The following is a 21,313-nucleotide window of genomic DNA, read 5'->3' on the forward strand; positions in this document are numbered from 1 at the left end:
TGTCATTTGCTGGTTCCACCTCTTCTCCTCTTCCCCTTGATATCGGGGTTCCTCAGGGATCAGTCCTAGGTCCGCTCCTCTTTTCTCTCTACACAGCTCCTATTGGACAAACCATCAGCAGATTTGGCTTCCAGTACCATCTCTACGCTGATGACACCCAATTATATACCTCTTCCCGTGACATCACCCCTGCTCTAATACAGAACACCAGTGATTGTCTGTCCGCTGTCTCTAACATCATGTCCTCTCTCTATCTGAAACTGAATCTTTCTAAAACTGAGCTCCTTGTGTTCCCACCATCTACTAACCTCCCTAAACCTGATGTCTCCATCTCTGTGTGTGGCACTATCATAACTCCTAAGCAGCACGCCCGCTGTCTCGGGGTTATTTTTGACTCAGATCTTTCCTTTACTCCTCACATACAATCACTTTCACGCTCCTGTCATTTTCACCTCAAAAACATCTCCAGAATCCGCTCTTTTCTTACGGAGGAAACTGCCAAAACTCTCATTGTTGCTCTGATTCACTCTCGTCTTGACTACTGTAACTCATTACTAGTCGGTCTTCCCCTCACTAAACTCTCCCCTCTCCAATCTATCCTCAATGCAGCAGCCAGGCTCATCTTTATGACCAACCGCTACACCAACGCCTCTAATCTGTGCCAGTCACTGCACTGGTTGCCCATCCCCTTCCGAATAAAATTCAAACTTATTACTCTCACCCACAAAGCTCTCCACAGTGCTGCACCTCTTTACATCTCCTCCCTCATCTCTGTCTACCACCCTACTCGGACTCTACGTTCTGCCAACGACCTTAGATTAAAATCCTCCATAATCCGAACCTCCCACTACCGTCTCCAGGATTTCTCTCGTGCTGCACCCGTCCTCTGGAATGTGCTACCCCAGACAATCAGATTAATTCCCAATATCCACAGTTTTAAACGTGCCCTGAAAACACATCTATTTAGACAGGCCTATAACATTCCCTAATCTGACTCCTTTCCATGGCCCTCCATTTAGATTAGTCATCAGAATAAGATTCCCTCACACTCCTTCTCTTCATGTCCGTCATACATGGATAGTGGCTGGTGACCGGCTCATGCAGCTTTATGTTACCACCGCATGTGTATAAAAATGGCCGGACTATTGTACAGAACAAACACTGTTACACTTTGTGTCTCCCTTATGTCCTCATAGATTGTAAGCTCTTGCGAGCAGGGTCCTCACTCCCCAGGTTTGAATTGTAAATGAACTTTGTCACTATGTAATGTCTGATATTGTTTATTTCATGTTCCCTCTAAATTGTAAAGTGCTGCGTAATATGTTGGCGCTATATAAATAAAGATTATTATTATTATTAATTGTGGCGTTCAAATCAAACGCCGCAATTAAGGGGTTAACTGCCGAAATCAGTGGTGTAGCGCCGCGCGGCGGTTAACTGTCAAAGCACAGACGTAACTGCACGTCAAGGTGCGCGAACTTACTGCTCAGTTCGACGTACAGTTACGTCAAGGTGCGCTAAGGGGTTAAGCAGTATCTAAAATTTGCCTAAACCATTTGTTACCTTGAAAACAGCGTTCTGCACATCATATCCCACCACACTTTACGTCTCCGTATCTTTTTGGTATGTACAGTGTTTTCCTCGGAGGCGACTTTAGGGCTCACACTACTTGAGGTCACATTGCTATACAGGTACCAATTGCTTGCTGCAGCTGTTGAGTTCTGCTGTTGCCCATAGCAATTGCATTTTTATTTCAGGATGGCTTTATCTATGACACCCAGAGATAGAGTGCTCCTGGCATGGCTTATAAGTAGAAGGTTAAGGAGGCGGCGAGACATTGAGGAGGAGCAGAGGACCCCCAGACTTCGGGTGCACCCTAATGTGTCCCAGAGGACCTCAGAGGGGCACTTTGCTACCCTCTACCAGGATCTCAGACAGCATCCTGAGAAGTTCTGCCAATTCTGTAGGATTTCAATAGAGATGTTTGACAAGCTTCTGGAGGAGCTGCGCTCAGGTCTGATCCTGCGGGATACCAATATGAGGCATAACCTACTGCCTGAGGAGCAACTGTTGGTCACTCTGCGGTAAGTGCATTTCTAGATCATATTTTAACTTGTTCAATAATTGTAACGCTTTTTCTTTTCTTTATTTTAGTAAAACTAGCTAATTGACCTCTTTGGAATTTATTATTTTTGTTAATCGATTATGTATTTGTTTTTTTTCTCTTCTGCAGATTCCTCGCGACTGGCAATTCTTTTGAGTCACTTCACGTAGACTTCTTACTCTGCAAATTAACCATTCCTGGAATTGTTAGAGCAACATGTGACCTCATTTGGGAAAAACTGCAACCGACAGTAATGCCCACACCTACTACAGAGGCCTGGCTAGACATTGCTACCCATTTTGAAGTAACCACACAATTTCCGAATTGTGTGGGGGCCTTAGGCGGGAAGCACATTCGGGTAAAGATGCCTCCAATAACAGGTTCTCGGCTCTACAACCATAAGAAATATTTTTCAGTGGTATTGCTGGCGTTGGCCGACAGCCAATACCGTTTTGTAGCTGTACATACCATGGCCGATAGGAGCACAACAGACGCTAGGGTCTTAAGTGCAACTAGAATGGGACAACGGCATCTGACATCTCAATTGTCCCTGCCTAACCCCAGACCTCTGCCTGGAAGCACGGAGTCTCCAGTGCCTTTTGTGATTGTGGCAGATGAGGCCTATATGGTGACTAGCAATGTGCTGAGGCCATTCCCTAAGCGAGGACTGGATACTAGGAGACGTATCTACAATAATCGACTATCCCGGGCACGCCACTATGTTAAGTGCGCATTTGGCATTCTTAGCGGTAAATGGAGGGTCTTCTTGAAAGCATTACAGCTTGATGTTGATATGGTAGAGTCCATCATAAAGGCTTGCTGTGTTCTACATAATTATCTTTGTGTCCATGAGACTGTTGATGTTAAGGAGAACATGCCCACCATAGAGAGAATCAATGAGTGGGTTAATGAAATGCCTGATGTGTCTGGACTCCAGGTCAGGGACATGTTTGCGGATTACTTTGTCACCTGTGGGTGCAGTTCCCTGGCAACTTTCAGCTGTACCTGATGGGCTATGAACTGTGGGCATTATTGATTTGACTGGTGTGTAGACCTATTTAATTTAATTAGTTCTTTAAATTCTGTTTAATAATAAAATATGGTTGTATATCACGTTCAGACTGTCCTCAGTTTTTTTTTTTTTTTCTTTAATATGGTGTATTTGACCTCGTTTATCCATCAACTTATTCCTCAATAAAAAAAAAAAATTATAATTACATAAAATGTAATTAATTTATTTAAGAAGCTTAAAAAGGACTTGTCAGGTCCCCCAAAAAATCACCATGATGCCGCTATTCCTGCCTTTCCCCTGATTGACAACACTTAAAAAATATATAGATTATTATTTTTTTAATCGCTCTATTGTTCCTAAGCAGTCAGCTGTGTTCCTTTCGGCGACTTCTATTCTAATACCTAAATTAATTGATAACTGGGTGGTGGTGAACACCCAGTAGTTAATTTATTCATGTATTCGCATATCAGCCCCTGAAACGAATGAGGCTGATTGTGGGAGGGCATGGAGGCACGTTGAGCGATTTAGAAAAAAATGCTCGGAAAGCAGCAATAAAGGTATGGTGGTGATTTTTTGGGGACCTGACAAGTCCTCTTTAAATAATTCTTTGTTATAGTTTTTACCCAAGTTAGACTCTTTACATTTGAGTTAGGGCGGATTTACACGAGCGTGTGCGTTTTTCCAGCCGCAGAAAACGCTTTGTTTTGCGTGCGCAAAAGGCACTTGGCAGCTCCGTGTGTCAGCCCCGTATGGATGTTTGTTACATTCATAGTTTGAGAGCTGTTGCGCGAATCACGCTCGTCCCACGGAAGTGCTTCCGTGTGCTGCGCGTGATTTTCACGCACCCATTGACTTCAATGGGTGCGTGATGCGCGAACAACGCAGAAATATAGGACATGCCATGAGTTTTACGAAACGGACTCACGTTGCGCAAAAATCGCGGACTGTCTGCACTGCCCCATAGACTAACATTGGTCCGTACGACACGCGTGAAAATCACGCGCGTTGCACGGACGTATTACACGTTCGTGTACATAAGCCCTTAGGGGTTTCTGTCCAGCTTTCCAGTGTTTTTGACAGGAAAAATAGCTTAGTTTGCAGCTCTATTCTTGTCGAAACAAATGGTGTAGACCCGATGAACCCCATTAATGTCAGTGGGGTCTGTCATTGTCTGTTTTAATCCGTTGAAATACTGGTCTAGTGCAGAGGTTATGACTCCGTTGTCAACGAAAGCTGTGATGGTAGTGTAAACAGAGACTTAAAGGGGTTTTCCGGGCCCAATTTACTCAATCATATTTAACTTAACATCTAAAATGAATGCAGTTTGTAATATACTTGCATTTGCATTGTTGTTTCTAATACCCTATTCCAAAGCCGGTCACGTGATACGTCTCCAACCGTAAAATCTGAACTTCCGGCGCTGCCCCGTACATGAGCTATTACTTCCCGTTTCTGGCCGGCTCAATGGACGGCTACGTAATTTCTGATGTCACTATACACTAAGGGATGGGGTGGACCGGATAGTCTTTCTCAGCCGTCTCTGAGCGTGCTTGGTTGCTACATAAACAGTGTTTACCACGCATGCCCAATCCTCTGCTGTCACAGCGCCTGTGCCGAATTTAGGCAATGAGACTTACAGGAAACGGCCGACAAGTATCAGAGGTAAACAATGCAAATTGAGCGCAGCGCGCGTGCAGTAAGTAAATTGAATTAAAAAAAAAAAGCTAGGCAGTGTTCTTACACATCCCTAACCGGAATCTCAAATTAAAACATTTACATTTTTGTATCGGACAACCCCTTTAATACTATCCCTCTGGCATTTATTACACTGCAACTATAATAAATAACATAATCTAAGTATACATGCAAGTATTTTCAAAAGCCAAAATATATATTGTATGGAACTTCACAATGAGGCCTCATGCACACGGCCGTGCCCGTAATCACAGCCCGCAAAGTATGGGAGCACGGCCGGCAAAATCCGAAAAGTAGGACATGCTCCATGTTTCCCAGCACGGTCCTACAGCACGGACACCTTTCCGTACCACTACGGAAAGGTGTCCGCGGTCAATAGTACCGGGCGGGTCCATAATTGCACGTTTGTGTGCATGGGGCCTTAGGGTTGCCACGATACCAGAATTGGGACTTCGATACCAATACTTTGTGTAGCATTGTGATTTTCGAAACCAAAACGATACTTTGCCAACAGTAATAAAAAAAAAAATAAGTTCTTCCATTTTCTGATGTGAGGTGCGAGGTGTGATGAACTTTGAATGTGCTTTACATTAATAGTAATTAATAATGTTTCTCATTTATAATTGTCAATTTGTTGTGAAGGTTATTACGGCCGCACCAATACCGAATATGTGTATGTTTTATGTATTGAGACTTATTTTAATGTTTATTGTAAAAAAAAATGTGTGTGTGTATTTTTTCTTATTTAACATTACTTTGTTCTTATTTTTAAACTTTAATGTACTGGCATATATCTATATACCAGTACATAAGCCTGTGTACGTATAGTACACAGGCAGTTGTTAGAACATACCTAAGTATGCCCTAACAGGAAATATGGTAAAACAGCCCTGGGGTCCTTCAATGGACCCTGGGCTGCCTGCCCATATATGGTATGTCCCTCAATCGCGTCACAGGGATTCGTGTGACACGATCCAAGGGGCATCCCCCCCCTACTCATTTTCCCCTTGAATCCCATGGTCAGCTTTGATCACAGCATTTAGGGGAATAGCAGCGGACATCAGAGGTTTCTCTCATCACCACCGTTACAGCGGGGCTGTGGCTGTGTAATACAGCCATTGCCCCGCTCCCAACAAGTGCGGGGTACGCGGTCAGCGTAAGGTGATGCGGCCGGCGCTGCACTAATGAGCGGTGGCGCAGGCACTGAAAACAGAACATGGGGGTGTTTTGCAGTGTGCCCGCCATGTTCTGTCTTAAGTGCCGCTGCTCATTAGTGCAGGGCCGGCCGCATCACATCATACTGGCCGCGCACACACTTGTTGTCAGGACTCAGGAGCGGGCCAATGACTGTATCACACGGCCACAGCCCCGCTCTCATACATTCATGTGTTACAATACTGAGCTGTGCGACCACACAGCTTAGTATCGAAATACATGAAATAACGGTATCGAACCGTTTGAGGGTGCACGGTATCAAAACAGTATCGAAGTTTCCATGCATCCCTATTCACAATAGCGTCTCATGAAAGGGAAAAACAAACATAAAATAAAAAGTTAAGGAACCTGATAGCTGCTTTCCTCTACCCCTCATTGTATTCGGACCCTGAGCCGCCCGATAGACTCCATTGACTATGTCCATCGTTTTAACGGCAAGATTATCGCTGCATGCTGCACTATTCTTGCTGTGAAATGTGACGGAACAGCTGAGGGAGGCTTTGGTGTCTTTGCGGTAGTGTGAGCAGAGCCTGACTTTTTTACAATTTGCAACCAATCAGGGCTCAGCTTTGATTTTCTAACATGCAGTGGAGAAATATGTGGACTGGTTACTAGGTGCCATGTTTTCTCTGTGACAGATTTGTGCCAAACAAAACGTTAACCAGTCAGATCCTAGCATAGGCTATGTGAAGTATTTGGCTGGTTGCTATGGGCCACTGTTCTTATTTTAGTCTTTACTAGTTCTTTATAAATAATGCCCAAAGAGATTTTGCTACTGTATTACATCCTAGAAGCATTGCTTCTAGAGGAAAATTCAGTGCCTCACGGAGGCACCATACGGCGGAGTGTGTATGGGTCCGTAATACGGAGCCATAGGGATTCTGTGTTCCTACAGCAATTCGGGCTTATGCACTAGGCCCTGTAGTGCCCAGCACATTATGGATTATCTAAGGTTTGTTGTATATGAATTTTTTAACTCGGAATGTCATTAGAACACAGCCCATCAAATAATATCTGTACTTTTTTTTTTTTTTTTTAGTAACACTTAACCCTGGACCCACTAAATGGCATTTCGAGGTGTTGAATGGGAAAACAGGTAGTGGCAAAATAAAGTGAGCTCTCTTGACCAGACATGTATCATGTGTTGGCATTTCCCTGCCCATCAAACTTGTATTTATTTTCACCTACTCATTTAGTTTTGTGAGGGCATCTTGCACATTTCCTCATCTCTAAGAGTATGGCCCGGTGACAGAACAAATATCATAGTTTGTTTTTCTGTTGATCAAATAATGGCCATAACGTTATAACCTTAATCATCACACTATCTAGTAGCTTCGAGGAAAGGCTGACCTCCTCCCACTGCCAGCCAGTTTGGTTTCCATTGCAACTGGGATGCAGAACATTAATTGGGTAAGGAGAGAAATAACAAGAGTCGGGTAGCGCAGTGAATCCTAGCAAATGTCACCAAAAAGGGTTTCCGATGTGATGGAAAAATCATTTCAAGCATTCAGACATTGTTGGCTTGTCTGACATTTCATCATTTAGTAATCCACAATAAATTGTTCTATCTTTATTATGCCTCCCACACTAACGTATTGTATTATCACTGTTTCGTAGGAGCTGTAAACGGGCACAATTTGGTTATTTGCATATGTACAAAATGCATCCGTCAACAGATGTTCTAAAAGCAATTCTTGTTTATGCAAAATATACTTTTTTTTATTTAAAAAGCATACAAATCTAAATTTTCTCTCCGCAATGTCAATGGCTTATGGAGCAAAATATCAGAACCATATTAATTTTCGGTCTTTCATTTTTTTTGTTGGAACTGGTGGAGCACCTGGTACATTTAAGGGCTGTTTACACTGTCCAAGTATCATTACGATTTGCTAGTATGTTTATCTTCAATGATTGTGCCACCATAAAAAAATATTATCGATGACGTGATAAGCAAATGTAAATGCTGCTTGCAGTGACCTTTACAATACGTATTACTGCAGAGCGCAAGGCTCTCATGAAAGCCATCCGGGGTAACATTGACGCTCCTCAGTCAAAAGTTGTGCCATGCAAAGGGACGTCTACACGTACAGATTTCTGTCCAATCACACCCAAAATTTAAACTGGTGTGGGTAAATAGCCTAATGATCTGATTTGGCTGGGTTCACACTGTGTTTTTTTTGTTTTTTTATTGCGTTTTTTTGCTTTGGTTGATGAATTACGTCTTTGAGAGACATAGTTTATCTACCAAAAAAACAAAAACAAACGCCACAAACACGCACAGGGTGAACCCAGCCTCAGTCACAAAACTGATCTGACCTATTTGAAGGGTTATTCCCATCTCACGCACCTATGGCATATCAACAGCATATGTCATAAATGTCTGATAGGGATGTGAGAATGAGAGCTTGATGAGACGGCCACCGATTTCAGGCAGGGATTATGTAAAAATGTGGGCACACATGCCCGCGGCTTTCTCCATTCTGTTTAATCGAAGTTATGGAAACAGCCTAGCGAGCACTGCTTGGCTGTTTCCATAACTCCTGTTGAACAGAATGGGACTAACCCTTTAAGGCTATGGCCCATGCAGATTTAAAACACAATAAATTGCATTGCGTGCAGTTTTAGCCTATGGGATTGCATGACATCACATGTGTACATAAATTTATTTGCAATAGCAGACTGAATTCCATTACTCCTCCCTCTCCCTAGTGCCAAGGAACGCGGCTCACATGTTAACACAACACATTGCAGGCAGTATAACGCCGTAGAGCCCTGGCGTAATTATTTTTTTTATTCCAATCACCATTATGACCTTGATTGTATCGTGCAAACCTCATCTGAAAGTCATATCAAAGATAAAATCCATTATTGGAAATAGAAACAGGGCTCATTCAGACGAGCGTGTAACTCGTCTGTGTGACGGCCGTTAAAAATAACGGCCGTCACACGAACATATGTATTTCAATGGGGCCGTTATAACAGAGTGTGTGAAGGGTCCGTGAAAGAAAATCGGAAATGTCCTATTTTCCTGCGTTTTCAAGCAACCCTCCATAGACTCTAGTCTATGATGGGTCCGTGATAACACGTCCTGCACGGATGCAACTTGGATGTGAAAAACTAGTTTTTTACGTCCGAGGTTGCCCATGCTCTTGTGAATGTAGCCTAAGGGATCAACGTTTGGTGCATACGCTGGGAAATTCTAATGACTTATGTGTAACATGGCCAAGAGTGTCTTTTGCCTCAAAGATATTGAAATATATAGTCCACTTGTATAAAGAAACAAATGTGTACTCAAATGTAAGGTGTTCGGCATGCAAATTTCGACTTTTGCGATTTTTCTATGCCAGAAAACTGGCATAGAAAGGTTAAGTGCATAGAAGCTGGCATAGGGAAGGTTAAGTGCCACCTTTTGATGGATTCTTTTCAATCCTGTCCTTGAAGTTTAGGAAAGTTGTTCCCAGTGTCTATAGTGCCTGGACTTTGCTTAATTGAATAAGGAATATTTAAGTTAGATTGTAAGGCTGGGTTCACACTGAGTTTTTTTGACGAGTTTTTTGACGCGGAAACCACGCCGCAAAACTTGTCAAAAACGGCCCGAAAATGCCTCCCATTGATTTCAATGGGAGGCGGAGGCGTCTTTTTCCCGTGAGCGGTAAAACCGTCTTGCGGGAGAAAGAAGGGACATGCCCTATCTTCATGGGTTTACGCCTCTGACCTCCCATTGACATCAATGGGAGGCAGAGAAAGCGTATTTCAGCGTTTTATGCCCGTGACGCTCAATGGCCGCGGGCGAAAAACGCAGCGAAAATCGGCGTGCAGGGAGAGGAAAATCTGCCTCAAACTTCCAAACTGAATTTTGAGGCAGAATTTCCGCCTGCAAAAAACTCAGTGTGAACCCAGCCTTTAAATGGATTTTGGTTTATTTCCTTCTCTTCTGATTTATTGACTTTTTCAGCTTTGTGTTGCATAGTTTAGTACAAGTTGAATGAATATTTAATTTCTTTTTCATTTTAGGATCTCTGTTTATTGAATTCTATGTAACACCTTGCACAGCCAGTGTTACTTGCTCTCTTATTTTGCTTAGCATTCAATGTGTTTGCTATCGCCGCCTATTCATAGTAAAGACAGCTGGCAACAATGGTCTTGCTGAATGTAAACACTTTGCTTTTGTTGAATCAAATGTATGTAGATATTTTCAGTTATAGGAATGTAATTACTGGGGGTTGGGGTAAAAGAGCCTAGGGCCTGGACTGTTGGGGACAATAATCTTAAGGGGGCAGGCCGATAAATCTTTTCCGGTTTAGCTACCCACTGCTGTTTAATTAGTCAAAGTAATATTTTGGTGTTCTCTTCTAGCTTTCACAGATATTAAAAGATGTGTATTCCACACTGCAACCAAGGGTATGAGAGTTTGGCCTGCTCGTCACTTGATGTTTTGCACCTCCAGTAGGCAAGATAGAGCTCCCTTTAATAGTTACAGCAGTGCCCCTCCATCCCTCAAATTTTATAAAAATGTACTCCGCCACCCTCTCCCTCTAGTGGTGAGGATGCATTCACACGAGCATTAGTGGTGCAACAGATTCTGTGATTACCTTTACATTGCATCAGTACCTTCACTCTTAGGGATAATGCAGCATTTTATAGTGTTATTCGTTCTCACAATATGCATATATTTGGCAACTTTGCACTTTCTGTTCACTGGTTTTCGGTAGCAGCAGTTCTTGGAAGATTTCCTAGAACTGTTGTAGAAAATCTGTGGCTTCTGATCACTGCAGAGATCACATGTATTGATTGACCTGTTATTGCCTCTATTTTTATTAAACCACAAAATGTGAACATGACCTATTGTTTAAAAAACTGCTGTTACAAATACAGCATTGCTTACTATAGAAAATAACTTGGCAGTCCCTATGGTACTCTAATGGCTGCTTTAAACGGCTTGTTCAGCTTCGAAAATCCGTTTTCATATGCTCAAACAGAATCCTGACTTGATAGAGTGGGGAGTTCTCAGTTTGAGATCGTCATCTCTTGGCCGCAGTGGCCAGAGCAGCTACAAAGATCCCTATCGCTTTGAAGGACCTGTCCTACATTACACAGACAGTCCATTGATTTTAATGGGCACTGTGTAACACTTAATTTCCCCTGTGGTGGCGCTGCAGGGAAATTAAACACTGCCAGGTTTCCCCACAGATTACAGTTTATCGCTGGCTGTCCCAGCAGGGGGACCCTTTGTGATCTGTTTATTGTTAAGGAATCCTTCTAAGGGTATGTTCACACAGGGCGGATATGCTGTGTAAAAGCATACAGCGTATCCACCCTGTGTGCAGCAAGAAATTACAGCCATTCCGGATGGAATTTCGGACGGGAAAAATGCAGCAGAATACAGTAGCAGCATAGTGGATGACATTTAACAAATCTCATCCTCATGTTGTGTAAAAATTCAGAGCAGAAATTGACCTGCGGTGCATATTTTTCGGACTGCAGCATGTCAATTCCTACTACTGAAAGTGGCCAGAAATGCTAAGTTTTTCAGAGGACATGTCTCCATTAGGGATGCACGATGCATCGAAACTTCGATACTGTGCATCCTGAAACGGTTCGATACCGTTATTTCATGTATTTCGATACTAAGCTGTGCGGCCGCACAGCTCAGTATTGTAATACATGAATGTATGAGAGCAGGGCTGCGGCTGTGTAATACAGTCATTGCCGCGCTCCTGAGTCCTGACAAGTGCGCGCTGTCAGGATGATGCGATGCAGCCAGCGCTGCACTAATGAGTGGCGGCACTGAAGACAGAACATGGCGGGTGCACTGCAAAACACCCCCATGTTCTGTCTTCAGTGCCTGCGCTCATTAGTGCAGCGCTGGCCGCATCACCTCATGCTGACCACGCTCGCACTTATGTCAGGATCGGGGCAATGGCCGTATTACACAGCTGCAGCCCCGCTCTATAACGGCGGAGATGAGAGAAACCTCTTATCTCTGCCGCTATTCCCCTAAATGCTGCGACCAAAGCGGACTGCAGCATTCAGGAGAAAATGAGAAGGGGGGGGATGCCCCTGTGAGGCGATCGAGGGCTATACCATATATGGCCAGACAGCCCAGGGTCCATTGAAGGACCCCATGGCTGCCTTACCATATTTCCTGTTAGGGCATACTGAGGTATGTCCTAACAACTGCCTGTGTACTATCAGTACACAAGCTAATGTACTGGCATATATCTGATATATGCCAGTACATTAAAGTTTAAAAATAAAGTAAAAACATAAAGTAATATGACATTTTAAAAAAATACACATACACCTTTTTTTACAATAAACATTAAAATAAGTCTGAATACATCAAATATACACATATTCAGTATTGGCATAACCTGCACAACAATTTTTTTTGCGTAATTTATGATGTGTACGCTGTAAAAAAATAAACAAAAAAAACGTAACTTAACCCCTTAGTGACCACTAATACGCCTTTTTACGTCGGTCACTAATGGGCTTTAGGCTAGGCTGACGCCTTTTCACGTCAGCCTAGTCTAAGTCCTGCACGGGTCTCCCGTGCAGGCAGGAGCCGGGGCTCTGCTGTCTGATGACAGCTGAGCTCCTGCTCCAACGCCCGCAATCGAAGTTTACTTCGATCGCGGCCGTTTAACCCGTTAAATGCCGCCGTCAATAGCGACCGCGGCATTTAACTTTGTTTACAGAGGGAGTGTGCTCCCTCTGTCACCCATCGGCGGCCCGCGAATGCAATCGCGGGTCTCCGATGGGGTGTCATGGCAGCCGGGGGCTTGATAAAAGCCCCCAGGTCTGCCCTGGACATATGCCTGTTAGGACGCGCCGGAGGCACGTCCTAACAGATTGCCTGTCAGATTTACACTGACCGGCAATAATGCTCTGGTATACGAAGTATACCAAAGTATTATAGCAGCGATCGGAACATCGCACAGTAAAGTCCCCTAGTGGGACTAATAAAATCAGTCATCAAAGTGAAATAAAGATTATTAATAAAAAGTACAGTAAAAAAATAAATCCATTTTTTTCCATAAAAAGTGGTTTTATTTAGTAAAAGTGTAAAAAAAAAAAATAAGTACACATATGTGGTATCGCCGCGACCGTAATGACTCCATTAATAAAGTTAATATGTAATTTAAACCGCAAAGTGAACACCGTAAAAAAAAAACGCAAAAAACTATGGCGAAATTGCTATTTTTTTCCATTGCCCCCCAAAAAAGTCATAATAAAAATGAATCAATAAGTCCCATGCACCCCAAAACAGTACCATTCAAAACTACGTCTTGTCCCGCAGAAAACAAGCCCAAAAAATCACTACATTGATGGAAAAATAAAAAAATTACGGCTCTTGGAAAGCGACGATGCAAAAGCAAATAATTTTAGTTCAAAAGTGTTTTTATTGTGCAAAAATCGTAAAACATAAAAAACCTCTACATATGTGGTATCGCCGTAATCGTACCGACCCATAGAATAAAGGTAACATGTTATTTACGTCGCATAGTGAACGGCGTCAATTTAAAAATGCATAGAACAATGGCGGAATTTCAGGTTTTTTTTATAATCCCCCCCAAAAAGGTTAATAAAAGTTAATATAAAAATTATATGTACCCAAAAATGGTGCCATTAAAAAGTACAACTAATCCCGCAAAAAACAAGTCCTCATACAGCTATGTAGATGAAAAAATAAAAACGTTATAGCTCTTTGAATGCGACTATAGAAAAACGAATAAAACAGCTTGGTCATTAGGGCCTAAAATGGGCTGGTCACTAAGGGGTTAATAACCCTTATCCGCACCAGGACGTAACTGTCAGTCGTTGCGGGAAGTTACTTCCCGCACGAGGACGTACAGTTACTGAGTTAATCCCGGTGCACACTGTCGGCGACAGTGTGCACCGGGAACCAGGAGGTCAGCTGTCGCCGACAGCTCACACTCCCCTCTTGCCGGCCAGCGGTCCTTTGCCGCTGATTTCGCCGCATTAACCCCTTAAATTCGGCAATCGCCGAATTTTAGGGGTTTCTAACATATCGGCAGACCCCCGTCCGAAATCGCGGGGTCTGCCGATAGTTAGTATGGCAAACGGAAGCCAAACAATGGCTTCCGGGTCTGCCATGGACAGAAGCCCATCAGGACCAACCTTCGGCTGGTCCTGATAGGCTTCCTGTCAGAGTGACAGAAAGTTACTGTGCCGTTCCCGATGCACACTGTCGGCGACAGTGTGCATCGGGAACTTGGAGATCAGCTGTCCCCGACAGCTGACACTCTCCAGTGTTGCCGATCAGCGGCTCATCGCCGCTGATTTCGGCAATTAACCCGTTACATGCGGGGCTCGATTGCGATCTCCGCATGTAGCGGGTTTGTAGCGCATCAGCAGCCCCCATGCAATCGTGGGGGCTTCTGATGCTTGTGATGGCACCCGGGGGCCAGACAACGGCCCCCAGGTCTGCCATGTATGTCAGCCTATGAGGATCAGCCTCTGCTGATCCTCGTAGACCAACTGTCAGAGTGACTGTGACGTCACATTGACAGTTGGAATACATTACACTACCTAGGTAGTGTAATGTATTCTAGCAGCGATCAAAGCTGCAGGTCAAAAAAAGAAAGTGTAAAAAGTAAAAAAAAGTTAATAAAAATGTTTTATAAAAGTGTAAAAATAAAAGGTTTTGTTTTCCTATAATAAGTCATTTATTATAGGGAAAAAATGAAAACGTTAAAAAAAAAGTACACATATTTGGTATCGCCGCGTTCGTAACGACCCAATCTATGAAACTATAATGTTAATTTTTCTGCACGGTGAACGCCGCAAACAAAATAAACGGAAAACTGTCAGCATCGCTATTTTTTGGTCACCACCCCTCCCAAGATATAGAATAAAAAGTGATCAAAAAGTCGCATTTACCGGAAAATGGTACCAATAAAAACTACAACCCGTCCCGCAAAAAACAAGACCTCCCACAGCTTTTTTGACGAAAAAATAAAAAAGTTACGGCTCAGAATAGCGTGTCCCAGAAAATAAATTATTTTATAGAAACTTAATTTTATTGTGCAAACGCTGCAAAACTTAAAAAAAACTTTACACATATGGTATCGGCGTAATCGTACCGACCGGCAGAATAAATTAAAACGTAATTTATTGCGCACGGTGAACGCTGTAATAAATAAAGAATTTAAAGCGCCAAAATCGCTGTTTTTTTGGTCACCCTAGCTCTAAAAAAGATCCTGAGGGGCCAAAATGCTCACTATACCACTAGAAAAATTCCTTGAGGGGTGTAGATTCCAAAATGGGGTCACTTTTGGCGGGTTTTACACAGTTTTGGTCCCTCCGGGACGTTGCAGACCCGACATGGCACTGAAAACCAATCCAGCAAAATCTGCGCTCCAAAATCCAAAAGGCGCTCTCTTCCTTCTGAGCCCTGCTGTGGGTCCAAACATCAGTTTACGACCACATATGGGGTATTGCCGTAATCGGGAGAAATTGCTTTACAAATTTTGGGGTGCTTTTTCTCCTTTATTCCTTGTAAAAATGAAAAAATTCTATGTTTCCACAGAAAAATAGGTGATTTTCATCTTCACAGACTAATTCCACTAAATTCTGCAAAAAAACTGTGGGGTCAATATGCTAACTATACCCCTAGAAAAATGCCTTGAGGGGTGCAGTTTCCAAAATGGGGTCACTTTGGGGGGGTTTCGGCTGTTTAGGTACCACAAGACCTCCTCAAACCTGACATGGTGCCTAAAATATATTCCTAAAAAAAGGAGGCCCCGAAATCCACTAGCTGCTCCTTTGCTTCTGAGGCCTGTGTTTCAGTCCATTAGGACACTAGGGCCACATGTTGGATATTTCTAAAATCTGCAGAATCTGGGCAATAAATATTGAGTTGCGTTTCCCTGGTAAAACCTTCTGTGTTACAGATTTTTTTTTTATTACAAATGAATTTCGGCAAAAAAAATGAAATTTGTAAATTTCACCTCTACTTTGCCTTAATTCCTGTGAAACGCCTAAAGGGTTAAAATATTTTCTGAACGTGGTTTTGAATACCTTGAGGGGTACAGTTTTCAAAATGGGGTGATTTATGGGGACTTTCTAATATATAAGGCCCTCAAAGCCACTTCAGAACTGAACTGGTCCCTGAAAAAATAGCCTTTTGAAATTTTATTGAAAATATGAGAAATTGCTGCTAAAGTTCTAAGCCTCGTAACGTCCTAGAAAAATAAAAGTACGTGAAAAAAAATGATGCAAACATAAAGTAGACATATAGGGGATGTGAACTAGTAACTATTTTGTGTGGTATTACTATCTGTTTCACAAGCAAATACATTTAAATTTAGAAAAATGCAAATTTTTGCTAAAATTTGAAGTTTTTCACAAATAAATATTGAATTTATCGACCAAATTATTTCACTAACATAAAGTACAATATGTCACGAGAAAACAATCTCAGAATCGCTTGGATAGGTAAAAGCATTCCGGAGTTATTACCACATAAAGTGACACATGTCAGATTTGAAAAAATAGGCTGTGTCCACAAGGCCAAAACAGGCTGTGTCCTAAAGGGGATAATGTGAGGCACGAGGTGGGATGAATTTAACCTCCATGTGCCTCACATTAATAGTAATTAACCCCATCATTTACCTTACACATTAACCCATTATGACTGAGAAACATAATGGGGTTAATTACTATTAATGTGAGGCATCATCACACCTCGCGCCTCACATCACAAAATGGAAGAACTTATTTTTATTTTATTATTACTGTTGGCAAAGTATCGTTTTGGTATCGAAATCACAATACTACACAAAGTATCGGTATCGAAGTTCAAATTCTGGTATCGTGACATCCCTAGTCTCCATCTCCTAACATAGTGAGAAACGCAGCAAAATACGCACCATTTTCTGCCGTAAAAACCGCACGAAATGGTGCGTTTTTGCCGCAGCGGGATGTCTGAGTTTTTCAATGGAATTGCTGCAGAAATTTTCTGCAGCAATTCCGTTGTGTGTGGACAAGCCCTTTCGATGCATCTCTCTGACTTCATGACGCGCTGCAGCCCTGGGATGACATTTCATCTCATGTGACCGCTGTAGCCTGTGAGTGACTGCAGCGGTCACATGGGATGAAACATGGACTTCTGGGTAAGTATAAGATTTTTTTTTCTCTGAGTCGCTGCAAAAACTACAACATCTGCTTTTTGTTGTGGGTTTTTCTTCCCTATTGAATTCAATTTGGAAATCGCGCAACAAGCAGCGTTTGCAAAAATACAATGAACCTGTTGCGGATAAAAAAATAGAAAAAAAGCACCGCAGGTCTATTTCTGAGCGTTTTTTCCCCCGCTCATTATTTACGCAGTGTGTGGATGAGGTTTGTTCAAATCTCATCCACTCTGCAGCTACTGTATTATGCTGCAAATTTTTAAAACTAAATCCCTTGCGGAAAATCCGCAGCATTTACACCACGTGTGAACTGACCCTAACTCAAGATTGTGGGAAAATGGAGAACCCCTTTTTATTTGGTTATTTTTGAAAATGCATCATCTTCCTAACCAGAAGAACATTAACGAATATTGACAGAACTTGTAAACACTATATACCATTCTGATTAGTGGTTGTAAACATGTTATATAAGTTAGCCTTAGAAAAAAAGTGTGACCTTCGTATACCGCAAAGATTTTGTTCCTCTTTGGTAAGCCCAGGACTAACAGCTATTTTACGCGCCACGATTCTCACACTTTGCAGTAGGTGACAGTGCAATGCTAAATTTTATTGTCGCTAATTTTTACTTATGGGGGGGACATGAAGACACGTGTGCATGCTAATTCATTCTCCCACGTTTTGAGATTACAAGGAACACAACATTGTTGCCTCTTTGCGATTGCAGGTGCATAAAATGGTATCTAAACATTTGATTTCATGAACGAGCCATACTGCAGTTTTTTGTGGTGCATAAAATTGTTGTCGAGCCCTGGCTTTGTAAATATACTGCTGTAAAAATTCTATGGATATAGAAGAACACTTCGTCGTAGATGCTTTGCAAAAATATCTTGTTCTTTCAAAGGAAGAATTTTAAGCATTCATATGGTTTTCAAATATTATTCTTTAGAGAGAGTGCTCATAATTTCTTTCTCTTTTTCTTTATTTCAGTTTTCAAAATGAGTACATGTGCTATTAGAGTGAAAACATGGCTGTCATCGACCTGGCATATTAAGGTTCCAGATCAATGGTTAGAAGCTTGCATTAACTGGATACAAGAAGAAAATGTGGGTTCTTCGCTGTCCCAGGCTCAAATCAATAAACAGGTTTTTGAACAATGGCTACTTACTAATTTAAGAGATTTGGAGAACCAAATCCTACCAGCGGGTGTCTTAAATTCCCCAAAATTTGAATTAAGTGGGTTTTATGCGATACAAATAGATTCCTTAGTTGATGTCAGCCTACCTGCATATTCCCAGCTGCAGAAGTTGAGAGGGAGGGAAAATGCAAATGACCAGGTTACAGCTACAACACAAGCAACGCAACACTCATGGGAATCCAAACCATCTCGAATGCTCATGCTACAGTTAACGGATGGAATTCAAAACATTCAGGGAATGGAATACCAAACTGTACCAGTGCTTCATGCCGGGCTTCCACCGGGAACAAAAATCCTGTTACAGGGTACCATATCTTGCCGTCTAGGTGTACTTCTCATTAAACCGGAAAATGTAAAAGTTCTTGGAGGCGAAGTGGAAGCTCTTGTGGCGGAATATAGACAAGATAAAGTTCTTTCCAGATTGATTGGTATGGAAGAAGATACTTTGCCACAGCGAACTCCAGTACAAAATCAAGTTGCAGCCAGGCCACAAGAGACAATTGCCCAAGCAATAGACTTATCAGATGAAGATCTACTAGCAAGTCTTAATGAGAGTGAGGAATTGACTATCAACAATAACACAGTTCCTGAAAGTGGCTACTACAGTAGAAGTGAAAACTCAAGTCACAGTTCAAGTGTCTCGCACGTGGAACGCCAACAAGCACAAGTATCTAGTATTAGGCAAGCACAGATCACCACCTCAAATGAAACTAGTCAAGCTACGAATAATCCGGAGGTTTATGATTTGGATGATGATTTATTTTTAGAGGAAGAAATTCAGAGGGAATTAGAAGAGATGGCTATGGAGCAGCCTGAGATCACTAACAATTCATCTGCAAGAATAGTTACTTCTACAGCTGTCACCCCGAATACTCCATCTACTAATCAGACATCGATTCATGATGTCTCTGGTCAACAAGATGTTCCTCCATTTACCAACTTGTCAACTGTATTGACTAATCAAAGTACTACTGTCAAATACCTAAAGTTAAAGTCCTTTATTGTGACTTTAAATGGAAATCTCACCAGTAAATGTGGCATCTGGAGTTTAAAAGCAAAAATATCGGATGGTACTGGATACCTAGATGTTGAGTTTAGCAATGATGTCCTCACAAAACTAATAGGGTTTTCAGTGCCTGAAATGAAAAGGCTTAAAAGGGATCCGGGCCAGCAGAATAAACTTTTAGATGGCCTTCAGAAGTGTCAGAAGGTGCTGATTGACTTCTTTGGGATAATGACAATTTCATACAACCCTACAACATCCCAAGCAAGTGTGCTGGCTTTACAAGAGGTCTGTGAAGAAATGGGTGTAAGCCTAAGGAGACGGTTAAATCAGTAACCAGATAAGATATTCATATGACTGCCTCTGCCCCATTAAATAATTATAACTATAGCTGACAGGGCATAAGAGTTTGCTCATTTCTAAAACAAATGTAAAAATATTTTGTAAAAACCTTTTGTTGTGTTATTATTTTTCTTGCAAATATTGTATAATTGATTGTTGAATATTACCTCTTGAAGTGAGCACGAGAATTTGTGAATTTTTTTTATTTTTTATACTGCTCTTACCAAGTGAATTTAGTGTACAAAACAATGTAAGATTTATTATTTTAAAATGTTTTACAATTAGAGGTTGTTTTAATAAGTATGTACATATATCGATAGTGATCTTGTCTCTTTTAGAAGCAAGAAACCAAACTGGTTTGGCAAGATCAGTGTTCTCAATAACTTTTAAAAGAGCAATGGGTATGAAAGAACAATACACATTGAGTTAATAGGAAATATAAACAGTTTGTGAGTGTATTAATACTGCCTAGACAAAATCTAGCTTGTTCCCCATGTATTTGTAATTCATGTGTATATTGTTCAGATTCCTATAGGTTGCCTGTTTAATAATGCTTATTTTCAAGGTTTTCACTTGCTTTGTGTCTTAATGTTTGACAAATTAAAGTATTTTTATAGCACTTTCAAGTTTTTTTGCAGTCTGATCATAAATGTTTATTTTTATGTCTTTGTAGCGATTCATGGGTATGTGGACCCACTAGGGTGCACCGCTGTTGCAGAGTAGCAGCTAGCCAAAAAACAGTCTATACAAAGTCTTAGCACACTAGGGCACATCGCTGTTGCGGAGTAGCAGCTAGCCAAACAACTGTCTATACAAAGTCTTAGCACACGAGTACCTGAAATAGTCCAGACAGTAGCAGAGACTTAGGCACAGATGGAACTTGAACGTAGATGGCGCCACACGTGGCGGATGATATCAGGCGTGGCAGATGACACTAGACGTAGTGTAAAACAGCAGGCGTGACAGTTGTCACAACATGACTCCAACACTCGATAAGGCTCAGGAACAAACACAGCACGGGATACAGGTAGCAGGGCACAGGAAGACTGGGAACAGGATACGAATAAGGGACCATTTGCTATGACTAACATGGGAATACACAACAACTCTCAGGCAAGGAGTGATAATAAATTATTTACATGTGCGCGCTGCCCCCTAAGGCATCCTAGTGGTCACTGCAGGGCAGAGCGGATGCATGTGCAGGAGGAGAGAGGTCTGTGGCCGTCAGCAGGTAAGGGGAGGCGGCAGACCGCGGCCGTTACAGTACCCCCCCCCCCTTACAGCCCCTCTTCTTATGTCCAGAGTGAGAGAGGAACTTTTTAACGAGGGTAGGGGCATTAAGGTTCTCCTCTGGTTCCCAGGACCTCTCCTCAGGACCAAACCCTTTCCAGTCCACTAAATAGAAATTCCTTCCTCCTACCCTCTTGCAGTCCAGGAGCTCCTTTTACCTCAAACACATCAGAAGAACAGCTGGGAGCAACTGCATGACTAGGAGTTTTACTGTAGCGGTTCAGAACCACAGGTTTCAGGAGGGACACATGAAAGGAGTTGGGGATTCTGCGTGTAGGAGGCAGTCAAAGCTTATAGG

The 21,313-nt window shown here is 42.1% G+C and overlaps 1 protein-coding gene across 7 annotated transcripts in view; it reads left to right on the forward strand.

Annotated features, from left to right (window-relative positions):
- The window catches only part of RMI1 (RecQ mediated genome instability 1), a 54,725-nt gene extending 34,390 nt beyond the window's left edge, over positions 1–20,335 (forward strand). For 4 of the 7 annotated variants that reach the window (XM_075828614.1, XM_075828638.1, XM_075828602.1 and 1 more), the window contains exon 2: positions 18,173–20,335. In XM_075828614.1, coding sequence (XP_075684729.1) covers positions 18,181–19,719 — 1,539 coding nt within the window. In that variant the 5' untranslated portion in view covers positions 18,173–18,180 and the 3' untranslated portion in view covers positions 19,720–20,335. Of the gene's footprint in view, positions 1–2,375; positions 2,463–7,065; positions 7,123–18,172 lie in introns of those variants that run through there. The other 3 variants (XM_075828607.1, XM_075828621.1, XM_075828646.1) reach the window with 2 other exon arrangements.
- Positions 20,336–21,313: the final 978 nt, after the last annotated feature.

This window comes from Rhinoderma darwinii, chromosome 1, assembly GCF_050947455.1.
Source record: "Rhinoderma darwinii isolate aRhiDar2 chromosome 1, aRhiDar2.hap1, whole genome shotgun sequence".
In the NCBI taxonomy this organism is placed as follows: domain Eukaryota; kingdom Metazoa; phylum Chordata; class Amphibia; order Anura; family Rhinodermatidae; genus Rhinoderma; species Rhinoderma darwinii.